General features: G+C 40.3%; 1 protein-coding gene across 1 annotated transcript; it reads right to left on the bottom strand.

Annotated features, from left to right (window-relative positions):
* Nucleotides 1–350: 350 nt before the first annotated feature.
* On the bottom strand, nucleotides 351–8696 carry ndufb8 (NADH:ubiquinone oxidoreductase subunit B8). Its single transcript, XM_053640450.1, has 5 exons — nucleotides 8557–8696; nucleotides 7755–7881; nucleotides 3818–3917; nucleotides 3158–3313; nucleotides 351–513 (listed from the first exon to the last, which is right to left on the bottom strand). The coding sequence occupies exons 1-5, from the start codon at nucleotides 8636–8638 to the stop codon at nucleotides 421–423; spliced, it is 558 nt and encodes a 185-aa protein (XP_053496425.1). The 5' UTR covers nucleotides 8639–8696; the 3' UTR covers nucleotides 351–420.
* Nucleotides 8697–15648: the final 6952 nt, after the last annotated feature.

Genomic DNA, 15648 nt, shown 5'->3' with positions numbered 1-15648 from the left:
CACATTGGCAGATGAAACCATTGGTATAAATGGCATCAAACAATTGGGAGCCTCCATTTCATATAATTAGGGTATAATTATTTATGACTTGAAACAGCAGATGAAACACCAAAATAGTCACAAACAATTCTAGCTGAATGGTGCACCAGGTCAATATAAAAAGTGGTCATTTTTCCCTGTAATAGTCAGTCACGCCCATCCACCTGAAGATCGGCACCAGTCCCATGCGCTACAGCACGGTGCTTCAGTTAAAAAGCTTCCGGATTGAAGATAATCAAGTTCACATTAAAGAAAGCCAGACAATAAAGGAAACCTGGAACATTTCAGCTTTAACTTTATTACACACACACACACACACACACACACACACACACACACACACACACACACACACAGAAGTAACACACAGAGGATAATGTCTTAAATCTCATAATGTTTAATAGGTTCTGACTGCTTCTCTGGATCTCCACCATGTTCCAGATGCAGGTTGTTGTAGGGATACTGCTTTGGGGCCTGCACACAAAAACCACCACAATTTCATCCAATACACACCAACATACAAAACTCTCTATCAATCAATCAATCAATCACTCTCTCCCTCTCTCACACACCCCAAACATGCAATATAATCACACAAACACACACACCAAAAACACTCACACCCCTAACAAACAATTATTTACACACACAATCAACATATTCATACACACACGTAACAAAAAAATATTTTACACACCAGAATAATCTTACTTACATACATACACCCCCCGCAAACAATGATCCAGAAATTTAATGATTCCCAATCATGCTGTTGATTGTTAGTTGTGTGTAGTTATGTTGGGTATATTGAGGTTATATTTGCTATGTACTATTATACTGACTATTAGGTCCGTGTGTAAGATTATGTTAATTGTTAGGTGTTATATATATATATATATATATAAAATATTACATACAGTGCATCCGGAAAGTATTCACAGTGCTTCACTTTTTCCACATTTTGTTATGTTACAGCCTTACTCCACAATGGATTAAAATCATTATTTTCCTCAAAATTCTACAAACAATACCCCATAATGACTTCTTGAAAGAAGTTTGTTTGAAATCTTTGCAAATTTATTAAAAATAAATAACAAAAAAAGCACATGTACATAAGTATTCACACCCTTTGCTCAATACTTTGTTGAAGCTGTAATTGGTGCCAAAGGTGCTTCAAGTCTTTTTGAGTATGATGCTACAAGCTTGGCACACCTATTTTTGGGCAGTTTCTCCAATTCTTCTTTGCAGGACCTCTCAAGCTCAATCGGGTTGGATGGGGAGCGTCAGTGCACAGCCATTTTCAGAACTCTCCAGAGATGTTCAATCGGGTTCAAGTCTGGGCTCTGGCTGGGCCACTCAAGGACATTCACAGAGTTGTCCTGTAGCCACCCCTTTGTTATCTTGGCTGTGTGCTTAGGGTCGTTGTCCTGTTGGAAGATGAACCTTCGCCTCAGTCTGAGGTCCAGAGCGCTCTGGAGCAGGTTTTCATCAAGGATGTCTCTGTACATTGCTGCATTCATCTTTCCCTCGATCCTGACTAGTCTCCCAGTTCCTGTGGCTGAAAAACATCCCCACAGCATGTTGCTTCTGCCACCACCATGCTTCACTGTAGGGATGGTATTGGCCAGGTGATGAGTGGTGCCTGGTTTCCTCCAGACATGATGCTTGCCATTCAGGCCAAAGACTTCAATCTTTGTTTCTCATGGTCTGAGAGTCCTTCAGGTGCCTTTTGGCAAACTCCAGACGGGCTGTCATGTGCCTTTTACTGAGGAGTGGCTTCCATCTGGCCACTCTACCATTCAGGCCTGATTGGTGGAGTGCTGCAGAGATGGTTGTTCTTCTGGAAGGTTCTCCTCTCCACAGAGACACGCTGGAGCTCTGTCAGAGTGACCATCGGGTTTTTGCTCACCTCCCTGACGAAGGCCCTTCTTCTCCCCTGATTGCTCAGTTTGGCCGGGCAGCCAGCTCTAGGAAGAGTCCTGGTGGTTCCAAACTTCTTCCATTTACGTATGATGGAGGCCATTGTGCTCATTGGGACCTTCATTGCTGCAGAAATGTTTCTGTACTCTTCCCCAGATCTGTGCCTCGATACAATCCTGTCTCGGAGGTCTACAGACAATTCCTTGGACTTCATGGCTTGGTTTGACATGCAGTGTTAACTGTGGGACCTTATATAGACAGGTGTGTGCCTTTCCAAATCATGTCCAATCAACTGAATTTACCACAGGTGGACTACAATCAAGTTGTAGAAACATCTCAAGGATGATCAGTGGAAACAGGATGCACCTGACCCCAGTTTTGAGTGTCATGGTAGAGGCTGTGAATACTTATGTACATGTGCTTTTTTTGTTTTTTATTGTTAATAAATTTGCAAAGATTTCAAACAAACATTGTCATTATGGGGTATTGTTTGTAGAATTTTGAGGAAAACAATGAATTTAATCCATTTTGGAATAAGGCTGTAACATAACAAAATGTGGAAAAAGTGAAGCGCTGTGAATACTTTCCGGATGCACTGTATGTGTATGTAATATATATTTTATAATATATATATATATATTTTATAATATATATATATATATATATATATATATATATATATATATATATATATATATATATATACACACACATACACACACACACACACACACACACACACATATATACACATATACACATATACACATATATACACACTTACATACATACACACACACACACATCTTAAAGTTTAACTCCAAGTGTAGACTTCAGCAGCCTAGGACATGTCCAGAAGAGATTAGATGTCAGGTTTACAGCTGGTGCAGGTGCATAAAGAGAGATAATCGAACAGCAGAATACTGTTCAGTGTCACTGGCTCTGATACTTATATCCTCCATAATCCAGTCCATAATCCCCATACAGTCCATATGAACCTGCGGGATTATGTATTTTTCTGTATTCTGTTCCTTTATTACACGTCCTGTATTACTACTTTGCTGAGTGAACATAAACTAACTGTTAAAGAGTGTGTGTAAATCACTAAAGATTGTTAGGTGGGGAGTACCTCCCCAAGTACTGTAATGTGTGTGTGAGAGAGAGAGAGGGAGAGAGAGAGAGAGAGAGAGAGACTTACGACAGGCTGGTAGGCAGGGAACACCTCCCCCAGGCCAAACATCACCATCATGAAAGTGAAGAAGCCGAAGAAGCGCTTGCACATGGTGGACCAGTCGACGGGGCTGGGGGACGTGTCCACTCTGTTCCTGATGTACATGTCAAAGTCATAGTGGATCTACACACACAAAAACACACACACACAGAGAGAGAGAGGCTTAACCCACAGAAACACTGAGGCCACCAGTAATCACACACCTGTGCTGAAGATTAGATTAGACTTAGTTTAGTTTAATTAGGTCTGGTCTGAGGGTTTGAGGGTTAAGGGCCTTCCTCAGGGGCCCGGCCATGGCAGATTGGTGGTACTGGAATTTGAACTCATGAACTTTTGATGAGTAGTAAAATGCCTGAACCTCCCAAGCACATGATACGTGTTGAAAGTTAATGTGATTTGTTTCAGTTCAGTTTGATCTGATTAGGTCTGATGCAGGTCAGTTAGATTAGGTCTGATTTGGTTCAGTTTGGTTTCTTTATGTGCGATTCATTTTGGGGTTATTATATCTGATTCAGTCCAATTAGGTCTGACTAGGTGCAGTTCAGTTTGATTAAATTCAATTTAATATGATTAGTTCCAGTTTTGTTCTGACTTGATTAGATCCAGATGAAGTGTGTGTGTGTGTACCGGCTCTCCCCAGTTCCTCCGCAGGTCTGGATGGTCCCACTGGTACCAGGGGTCTCGCTCATGCTGGGAGCGGTCCGGCAGAACTGGGTAATCGCCATAGCTACAGCAACAACAAGCAATAAAATAAAGCAGTCTTACACTGACGGCTCCATGAGCTGTATTTAAAAAATTTTCTTTATTGAGGAAACCACAGAGCTGAACTACAGAAAAACTGCTGGGACTTTACACTACAAACTACACTACAGCAAGGTGGCACTGATGAGCCACAGTATAAATAAGAATGGGTTATACTCAAATTGGGTTAAGCGAGAATTTCATGTCATTTAGACATCAAAACCACTCTAGCAACGCTTTACAGCAGAAAATCCCCCTGCATGCACTTTCCACCACCACCAGATATCGATCACTTCCGTATGTATAACGTCATCCTGATGCCCCATGCTGATTTCTTCTGTTTTTGTGTAGCTCTCATACCAAATATATTTTAGATCTTCAAATGAAATACAACACAAAACAAAGGCAACCTGAGTAAACAGTACAGTTTTTACTTATTATTACTGAAGCAAAAAAAAAAAAAAAAAGTTATCCAACATCCATCACCCATGTGAAAAACTAATTTCCCCCTTAAACTTAAAATCTGGTTTTGCCACCTTTAGCAGCAATAACTCCAACCAAACTCTTCCGATAACTGGAGATCGGTGTTTCACGTACTTCTAGGACTAGGATTTATGCCAACGCTTTGGATTTTTGTCTTGTTGCATAATCCAGTTGCTCGAGTTTCAAATTACGGACTGAACACCAGACATTCTCCTTTAGGATTTTCTGGTAGAGAGCAGAATTCATGTTTCCCTCATTTACTGCAAGTTGCCCAGGTCCTGAAGCAGTAAAGCATCTCCACACCATCACACTTCCTCCACAATGCTTGACCGTAGGTATGATGTTCTATTTGTGGAATTATGTGTTTGGTTGACGACAGATGTAACGGGACCCGTCTTCCAAACAGTTCCACTTTCCACTCATCAGTCCACAGAACATTCTCCCAAAAGGTTTGAGGATCATCAAGGTGTGTTTTGGTGAAATTCAGATGAGCCTTAATGTTCTTCTGGGTTAGCAGTGGTCTTCACCTCACCACTCTTCCATGGAGCCATTTTTGCCCAGTGTCTTTCTGATAGTGGAGTCAACAGTGATATTTATTGATGTAGGAGAGGCCTGTAGTTCCTTTGCTGTTGCCCTTCGATCTTTTGTGACTTCCTGGATGAGTCCTAGGGTTAGGGTTGTTGTTATGGTTGCTGTACTCTTGGAGGAATTTTGGAAGCTCATCCACTTCTGGGAAGGTTCACTACTGTGCTGAGTTTTTCCATTTGGAGATGATAATAATTAGATTTAGTTTTAATTTCTGGAAAATAGATACTATGAGATATACACAAAACAGAAGAAATTATTATGGAGCAAATACTATTTCACAGCACTGTATGAAGAATGGCAGAAAAATATGCACAATCACTGCAGCGTCCATAAATGCATCAATAATTCATCCAAACATCCATACTTGAGCTTTCTCTCATTTCACACCAATGTGCTTGTGAGAAGGAAATGGCTTTGTGCTATTTGCAAGGATGCAGGTGAACATTTTAAGATGTTAAAGAGCGGCATGTACATCTGTAGCATTTTTATTTAATCCGACTACTCAAAATCCACTGCCTGTAAATGACAAACATGGAGCGACACCGTCTCAGTGTGGAATCTACGGACCTGTATGGCAATTTTAAAAAAAATACACAATCAGAAAATCCAGCAGTATTCATGAGATGAGCGCCTGCTGCATACCCTGACTATAGCAGCTGTTTTCTTCCAGATAAATGAGAACATTTAGTGTACATTATAAACATTATCAAGTGACAATTTTCATTGCACCCTGCAGATGATTGCTGCCAAAACTAGCTAACTAGCTTATTTAAATGAACTAGCTAGCAAGCAAAGTGTAGCAGTGAAACGTAGCTAGTTTTTTACTAGTTCATTTAATCCAGAATATACCATTAATAGAAGGTTCGTATTCACAGCCTTCTCATGCAGTTCACTACCTAAACTATGTTCTAGTGGCAGTGGGAATGCTAGGGTTAAAAAGCTCTGGTTATACTGCTTCAACATGCCATTCAGTAACCGCACCTCAGTACATGGAGTACCAACATCAGTGTTTCCGTTTTATCACAATTTAGAACAGTTGCTATTTTCCTGAGCATTTGTGTCTTTTACACAGTCTTTCATTTTGTGTAGCATACAGTCATGAGGAAAAGAAAGTACAATTCTATGTTTTTATTGAAAGCTGACCCACTCTTCTTTACAACATTGCTTCACTTCATTGACGTTCGAGGGCATTTGTTTATACACCGCTCTCTTAAGATCCCACCACAGCATCTCAGTGGGGTTGAGGTCTGGACTTTGAGATGGTCATTCCACACCTTAATTTATTTCTTATTTGGCCATTCAGATGTTGAGTTGCTGGTGTGCTTGGGATCATTGTCCTGTCCTGCTGAAGCTAGCTCACATTTGTCTCAAGAATATGCTGGTATAAAGTGGACATCATCGTTGTCTCAATGACTGCAGGTTCCACAGGTCCTGTGCTGCAAAACAAGCTCAAATCATCACCCCTCCACCACCACGCTTCACAGTTGGTGTGAGGTGTGTGTGTGTTACAGTGTGTTTGGTTTTCTGTGCATGATGAGCAAACATCTCCATCTTGGTCTCATCAGTCCACAGGATTTTGTTCCTGAACATTTGTGCTTTGATCAAATTCAATTTTGCAAACCTGAGTTGTGCTCAATATTCTTTTTGGAGAGAAGGTTTTTCCCCCTAATCACCCTTCCATGAAAGCTGTTCTGTCTTTTTCCTGATTGTGCTGTCGTGAACATAAACATTTAGATTAGATGCAACTTTATTGTCACTGTGCAGAGCCAGTGAAATGCAGTCAGCATCTGACCAGAAGTGCAAATAGCAATATCACACACACAACCCCCTTCCACCTCATTCCAACCATGGCCCATTTGAAGCTTTCTGGCAGAGGCAGTCAGGTTTTCATTTAATGTCTGTTGATATACACGTCCAATTACAGGTTGATTCATAACATTTCCAGTTGACTGGAATGTCTTAATTATTGTCCTGATGGTGGAAATGGGCATTTTCAATGCTTGTGCTATTTTCTTATAGCCACTTTCCATTTTGTGAAGCTCTTGTTCCTGAGTCTATGATTCCTGTAGCATTTCCCAGATGGTAGAGGAGAAAACAGATGGGGTGAGAGGTGACTTTGATTATGCTTCTCACTATTTAATGTGCTTACAAAGGCCTGTAGGTCACATGATATATATCTTTGACATTAGATGTTCTGACCTTGGACTGAATTAGCTGGGACACTCACTCCTGAGAAGATTACCAACTATCTTGAAGGCTCTCCGTTTGTAAACAATCCTTCTCACTGTAGAATGATGAATTTCAAATGGTTTGGAGATGGCCTTATAACCCTTCCCAGACTGATGAGCAGCAACAGTTTCTTCTCTGAGGTCATGGCTGATGTCCTTTCTTCTTCACATGATGTAGACACACACCTGAGTGCTCCAAAACATCAAGCTTGTGCATTTCATTAGTAAAACTGGCTGCTAATTACTCTCTTAATGATTGCTGAAGTAGGAAGGACATATTTATTTTTCCCACCTGGTTTCTGAATGCTGGTTTAATTTTTGTGGGAAAAATGACTAGATATTGAAGTCTGTTGTGTTGTTTGTTGTCACCAAAACTTATTTATTTGTTTATAAACATTGGTGAGGAACACACAATTATTATTTATAGCCTGATAAATAAAAACATAGACTTGAAGGAGAGTCTACTATCTGTTCCCCATGGCTGTACGTGCTGTACGTGATGTGCGTCTGTGTGTGTGACCAACCCATGTCCATCATCAGGGTGAGGTTGGTAGTCCTCCAGTCTCAAGTTGTATTTCTTTGCTGCAGCGGCTCGTTCTTCTGCAGTGCGAGGATACGGTCCGGGGAGCACATCCTGCGGGACACCAGAGGCTACATACACACACAGAGAAAAAGACACTACAGACCTAAGCATTAATCATGCTTATTTAAATTTCTTTAAATAATTTTAATAAATAAGCAGCATTTAAACATAATTGCATAGAGTAGAAAATAAATGTATGCATATTGTACATATTTTATTATATTCAAAAATGTCTAAATACATTTAACTGTACATCCACCTATAGAAAACTATACTGTAACAACCAGCAAAATAAAGATACATGTAGAGTTTTATATATTTTGCATTAAATAAACACATTTCTGCAGTATGGAAAGGTTCAGTATTGATCATTTCCCTCACAGGGTTCTCGACTCTTCATAATTAATCTCCTAAACAATCCAGATCTTTTCACCACTTTATAAATGCTGTTGTTTTCTTGCTCGTGTTTTAAGGTCATTAAATTTTAAACACTTTAAACTTGATAAAGCAAGGCTGATATATGATGTACATTAGAGAGCTCCACTGGAAAGGGAAAACAGAGTGAGAAGTTAGCTAGAGTTGGGGTTATATTGTGGTTAATAAATCCTTAATTAAATCTTCCACATCTAGCTGAGCAATAAGGTTATATTACAGCCGAGCGGCTTTTACTATAAACACGTCATTAAACATCACATTTTTATCAGTAATAAAATAATAATAACCTCAAACACAGAAACACCGACCTGCTCTTGCAGAAATTAATTTATAAATGATTTGCCCTCTGTTTTTGCTGATAATCCAGCGACCTCCTACCAGCGCCGCCATGTTCGCGAACTTCAGCAACGCGCATGCGCACTACACAACCTACCTGCGGAAATACGTCGTCAATAAACGGAAGCAATTCTTCCACAGCGGTGTTTATAAAGTTTAAATTACATTCGTAAAGCAGAAGCCTGTGTGTGTGTGTTTATGCGGTATTATTACAGTCAAATCTTATTCTAAAAAAAAAAAAATCACAATAAATTTTTAGAAAGATTTTTATAGTGTAGCTCCTCAGCTTTGGGAGAAACAGGAAATCCATAGAAATAAACCACAGAATTGTATTTAATTATATAATCTGAATGACTAGATAAAGTTTCTGTTGGATGGCAAAGGATACTGTACATCCTGTACTGTACATGCAAATAAACATTTTAGAGTATTTAAAAATATATATATATATATATATAATTACAATTACTCATAAATTATGTGTGCCCTTTTCTAAACATTAGCTTTTTGCCTTTTTTTTTTTTTTTTTTTACAGATAAAATGTATTTAATTAATTGATTTAATCATTTCTTTTAAAAAGATCAAGTAGTAAGCTGCATAAATGAATCTAGAGATACCTTCCAGGTCTGAAGCATTTTGGGCATGTCATGAATGCTTTTCAGAAAATGAGAAATATTGTCACCACAAACCACTGCAAAATATGGATCAATCTGGAACACAATTTCCTCCAAGTTTCTGTTATGTTGCACCTGCTTGCTAAATTATATATGTTTACAACCTTCAAAGATTTATGACTAAACTCCCATACGAAATTATTGATCTGACAACCATTCACTTTCTTTTTTTCATCAATTTGTGGTCAAACAGCTTCCCTCGTCTTTAAGCATTTAGGTAATATATAGAGAAATGATAACATTGTGGCACAAATGTCACGTGTGGGCGGGGCTTAACAGCACTTTAATCTCATTGGCTAGTGAGATTCAATACTTTTGGTATAAATGTAATTTCATATGAATCAGAGATAACAGACCTGGAGCTCATTACATGTAAAAATTCTAAACTCAGCCTTCAGCCATGTTGCTCATTTAAATCATTCAGGACCTGCTCTGCTCCAGTTATAATACTTCATTACTATTATTATTATTCATACCATCTCTAACCAGCACTGTGAGCTTTAAATAATTTAATGTTTTTATAGTGACCCTGGATCTAATACACTGCCGAATCGCAGGCTGATCACAGAGTTTAAACACACTGCCTCCTCTGATAAAGCAGCTCCTGATTTATCTCACATCAGAGAGACTGGCCAGACTCGCTAGCGTTAGCATGTGTCTAATCGCTAACTAGCAAGCTAGCATGACTGTGTCTTATCGATATCCACAGCATTTCAGCAAAGATTTGAAGGCGGGAACTCAGACCACCGCCGCGCTGCCCTGGGGGAAATGTACAAATAAAACTGCAACGCCTCCATCGTACTTTAATAAATACTTGTAAAACAGGAGAAAGCGGTATGCAGGGCGATATGAAATATTCCGTTCTGCACCGGAAATCTGTTTGGTCCAGCACAGTCACGTGGGCACGTGCAGCGTCTCTGCGTTTCTGATTGGCTGCTTCTAATCAGGCGGGTGGACAGTTCGCTCGTGAACTTATCTGAGAGTTCATGACATGAAATAGCCTGATGGGGGGGATTGAAACGGAGGGAGAGAGAGAGAGATAGACTTTTGAATTTTAAGACACATTTAATGCATCAGTGTGGTATATTTACATTTTAAAAAAAGAACCCCATCAGACCTTCCACCCAGGAACCCCAAACCTCTTCAGTCTAACTCCATTACAGTCATAGATCTGTATGAAAGTCCACAGTCCTGTTTATAATAAAGTCTTTCTTGCAGCTGATGTCCATGTCCTCAGTCTGACCTGTCTCCGTGTCCATTTCCTCAATCTTACCCATCTCCATGTCCATTTCCTCAATCTGACCTGTCTCCGTGGTGAGAGCACATTCAGGTTTTAATTTGTTGTTGTGTGTTGTGCAGATTTGATGAATTTTTCATTGTCTTGGAAGTAGTTTGTTAGTGAGATGTTCCGTCAATACTAAAACCTGGTTAATTTGTTCTGTGGTGTAAAGTTGTTCAGGTTGTTCTGAAAAGTCAGAAGTATTTGGCTGATCTGGGTTGACTTCTTCCTCCTCCATGTGTGGGTTTGCAATTAATGTTATCTTCAGTGTTCGTTTCAGTGTTATCATCGGCACGGGTGTCCGCGTTATCACTGGGTGCTGTGTTTGTTTCATTTACAATTACATTTACATTCATTCATTTAGCAGAAGCTTTTATCCAAAGTGACTTACAAATGAGAAAATACAAGCAAAGCGATATATCAAGCAGAGAACAATGCAATTAGTGCATTGTAAACGATTTATAATTGAGTTCTAGAGAAATAAAGTGAGCAGAGTAGAGGAGTAAGACCCAGTGTAAGGTTGTTGTTGTTGTTGTTTTAAATAATGTGGGGTTGGCATGTTAGGGGTTAGTTACATGCTCACAGAAGAGGTGGATCTTTAGCTGTTTTTTGAGGATAGTGACAGATTCTGCGGTCTGGATTGAGGTTGGAAGTTCATTCCAATACTAAGGAACAGTTAGTTTGAAGGTTCTGGAAAGGGATCTTGAGCCACGCTGAGTAGACACTACTAAGCGTCGGTCATTAATCGATCACAGATTGCATGAGGGAACGTAAGCCTTCAGGAGAGAGTTGAGGTAGGAGGTCTTGTACGTGAGCATCAAGGCCTTGAATTTTATACGGGCGGCTACAGGAAGCCAGTGAAGGGGGAGGTGAAGAGGGGTGTGACATGGGTTCTTTTGGGCTGGTTGAAGACGAGGCGTGCTGCTGCATTTTGAATCATCTGAAGGGGTTTGATGGAGCTGCTGGGAGGCCCGAGAGTAGTGCGTTGTAATAGTCTACTGTTGAGATAATGAGAGCCTGGACTAGTATCTGTGTGGCCTGTTCAGTGAGGTAGGGTCTGATTTTCTTAATGTTGCACAGAATTTACCTACAGCACCGTGCAGTTGTTGAAATGTGGTCAGTAAAGGTCAAGCTGTCATCAAAAGTCACCCCAACGTTCCTGGCCGTCCTGGTTGGCTTGACTGTGGTGGAGCCGAGCTGTATAGTGAGGTTGTGGTTGATTGAGGGACAGGCTGGGATGACGAGGAGCTCAGATTTTGCCAAGTTGAGCTTAAGGTCATGTTCCCTCATCCAGACCGAGATGTCTGACAGGCAAGCAGAGATTTGTGTAGAGACGGATGGATCGTCAGGCTGGAAGGACAAATAGAGCTGGGTGTCGTCAGCATAGCAATGATATGCGAAGCCATGAAACTTAATCACAGGCCCCAGAGATGTAGTATAAATAGAAAAGAGCAGTGTACCCAGAACTGACCCCTTGGGGAACACCAGTTGTGAGTTACTGAGTTTCAGTAAGTAAGTAAGTAAGTAAGTAAGTAAGTAAAATTTATTTATATAGCACGTTTCACACAGCAAAGCTGACCAAAGTGCTGCACAGAGTAAGGAAAATAACATAGAAACAGAATTAGACCAAATAAAAACAGACAATGGACAATAGAAAAAATTGATTAAAAATTTGTTTAAACAATTAAAAATTTTAAAATTTTAAATTAAATTAAAAAAGCCTGGCAGAAGAGATAAGTTTTAAGCCTATTTTTAAAAGTGGTAATAGAAGGTGCAAGGCGGATGTCCAGTGGCAGTTGATTCCATAGACGGGGGGCAGCAACAGCAAAAGCTCTATCCCCCTTTGTTTTTAACCGGGAACGAGGGACATGCAAAAGCAACCTATCAGAAGATCTTAGACATCTGTTTGATGAATGTGGTTTAAGAAGATCCTCGAGATAGGAAGGAGCTTGATTGTTAAGAGTTTTAAAAACAAACATCAGAATCTTAAATTGAATCCTAAAACGGACTGGGAGCCAGTGAAGCGTTGTTAAAATTGGGGTGACACGATCAAACTTCTTTGCCCTGGTCAACAGCCTTGCAGCTGCATTCTGAACCATCTGAAGACGAGCCAGAGATGACTGAGGAAGACCCAAGTATAATGAATTACAGTAATCTAAGCGAGAGGTAATAAAAGCATGAATAACCTTCTCCAAATCCTGGAAAGACAAAAATGTTTTGAGTTTCGAAATAATCTGTAGTTGATAAAAACTAGTCTTAAGGACCGAATTTATCTGCTTGGTTAAGCATAATTCTGAGTCCAGAATGAAGCCAAGGTTCCGAACCTGGGAAGAAATTGAGGGAAAGTGATTATGGAGCTCGTTAATGAGACCATCTCTCAATCTCAGGGGGCCAAAAACAATTATTTCAGTTTTGTCTTCATTTAGTCGGAGGAAATTATTTGTCAACCATTTTTTAATGTCATCCAGACAGTCCAGCAATGGCTGAATGGAGTCACCAGCTTTCAAAGGAATGTACAACTGGGTATCATCAGCATATAAATGAAAAGAGACATTGTGAGCCCTAATAATATTCCCCAACGGCCGTATATATAAATTAAAAAGAAGTGGGCCCAGAATGGAGCCTTGAGGAACACCACTAATAATAGGACTAGAAGAAGAGCAGAAATTACCCAACGCTACCGAGAAAGACCTGTCCTCAAGATATGAGCTGAGCCATTGTAGGGCAGTGCCCTTGATACCAAACAGATGCTCTAAGCGCCAGAGAAGTATGTTATGGTCTACAGTATCAAAGGCAGCTGTAAGATCTAATAGCATCAACACAGTATTTTTTCCAGCATCCACTGTGAGTAAAATGTCATTGGACACTTTTAACAAAGCAGACTCCATGCTATGAAAAGCAGTGAAACCAGATTGTAAAGGTTCAAATAACATAGCTGAGTTTAAAAACAGGAGCAATTGAGATTGTATACTTTCTCTAGCAGCTTTGACAGAAACAGTAGCTTAGAGACAGGCCGATAATTATTAAGGCAACCTTCATCCAAACCCTGTTTCTTAAGCAAAGGTTGAACAATAGCATGCTTAAAACAATTTGGGACCACCCCTGCATCCAAAGAAGAATTTATCAACACTTGGATACTGGGGCCAATTTCAGAAAAGGTTGCTTTCATAAGCACAGCGGGAACAACATCAAGTGGCGTGGATGATATTTTCATCTGGTTAACCAGATCACACAGTTCCTTTAGACAAACGTGTTCAAATTGATCAAATGAACCCGGTAAAGCCAGTGAATTTGGGGACAGGTCTGATAAATGCAAAGTGAAGGAAGAACGAATGGTAATTACTTTATCAGCAAAAAACTTTAAAAACTTCTCACAAAGTTCAGCCGAAATACCTCCCCTCCACAATACCTTGAAGGATCTGTCTGAGCGATAGGATTCTGCCCAGCGCAGAGCCGTTCTGGTGATGCCTAGACCGGAGAGAGTTGACAGGATCTGATGGTTCAGTGTCGAAAGCAACAGAGAACTCGAGTAGGATGAGGTCGCTCCTATCATCTGCCCCATGCTCCTGTTCTCCGGTGTTCTCCTGCTGTTTGTCTCTGTGCTGCTGTTGTACCCCGACCGTGTCGCCCCAGAGCTCCCTGGCTGCACAGCTCTGCATGTGCAGCTCAGCCTTTAATGCCCGATTTCCCCAGACCTAAAACATCTCAGACATTCGGTGGTGGCAAATATGGTGTAGCTGCTGTCGCCATCTTTGCATTTGAAATTTACATCTAGTGTTTGGTCACGGTTGTTAATAAACATGTAAACTTGTCTACGGAAAGACAGGACATGTTTCACTTCAGAGTTTTTACAGCCGAGCGGAATTGCTGTCCTAGGGATGGCGAACTTTCTGAAGCGGGCCAGCTCCTTCATGATCAGCTCATTTTTTATGAAGGGGGGCACGTTAGAAATGATGACCCGTGTTGCAGGGGCAGAAAGAGTGGTAACATATAGCATGACACCTTTTAACCATATTCCTGTTTCAATCACCGTATTGAATCTTTCATTTTTTAGGAAAACAACCACAGCTTTGTTCATTCGCGAGGCGGAGTAGATGTTCTCGCACCCGACCTACTGTCCCATCACTAGCAGAACCTCCTCCACCTGTTCCCCATTCTCTGGCACACACCTGACGCCATGGCGGAGAGACAGCGTCTCCCCTCCGGCCTCAGAGGCCATGGCGTCCCGCTCCCTCTCACCCACTCTCAAATTTTAACGAGAGAGTGTGTGTGTGAGAGAGAGACTGAGTGAGAGAGTGAGTGTGTGTGAGAGAGAGTATGAGAGAGTGTGTGTGTGAGAGAGAGAGAGAGTGTGTGTGAGAGAGAGAGTGTGTGTGAGAGAGAGTGAGTGAGAGAGTGTGTGTGAGAGAGAGAGAGAGAGAGAGAGTGAGTGAGTGAGAGTGTGTGTGTGAGAGAGAGAGAGTGTGAGAGAGTGAGTGAGAGATAGATACCACAGTTTTCCAACCAAATGCAGGTGTTGGGGGGGGGGGGTTACTGCTATGATCACATCTCACTGGATAATCATACACACTCACACTGATTATTTACTCTGTTTCTAATTTACCTCACTGTATTTTATTTTATTTTGTGGTATATATGTACATAATTATTGGAAATTTTTATATTTTCTACACTGGCACCTTGCATTTAGTCACTTGATTTATTTATTTATTTATTATATTTTTTAAATACTCCTTTCTTATCTATACAGGGATTTCTGGAGGCCAACATGGAAGTTAGCATCACTGGTTCCCTCGACAAAAAGTCAATAGGATTTTTCCATTAGCTTTTGGATTACATTTTGTTCATTAAGATAATCTTCACAAACTAACACAACTCTTATTAATTTTGAAACCTAAATAGAATCATCAGAAATAAAAAGCTAAAGTTAGGCTATAAACGAACTACACCACGGTCACATGACTTCAACATCACCACCGCTAAACTTCCGTAACTCTTTCGGTCTTTATTTAAAAAACACTACAATTACTATAAATACTATAAACTATAAATACTATAAACTCTTCATCTCTAAGTTGGAATAGTTTGCAGAAGTGTGAGAATAAACACAA

Source organism: Ictalurus furcatus, chromosome 13, assembly GCF_023375685.1.
Source record: "Ictalurus furcatus strain D&B chromosome 13, Billie_1.0, whole genome shotgun sequence".
Lineage (NCBI taxonomy): Eukaryota > Metazoa > Chordata > Actinopteri > Siluriformes > Ictaluridae > Ictalurus > Ictalurus furcatus.
The sequence above is the reverse complement of the archived record's forward strand: the minus strand, read 5'-3'. Positions and strand labels throughout refer to the sequence as shown.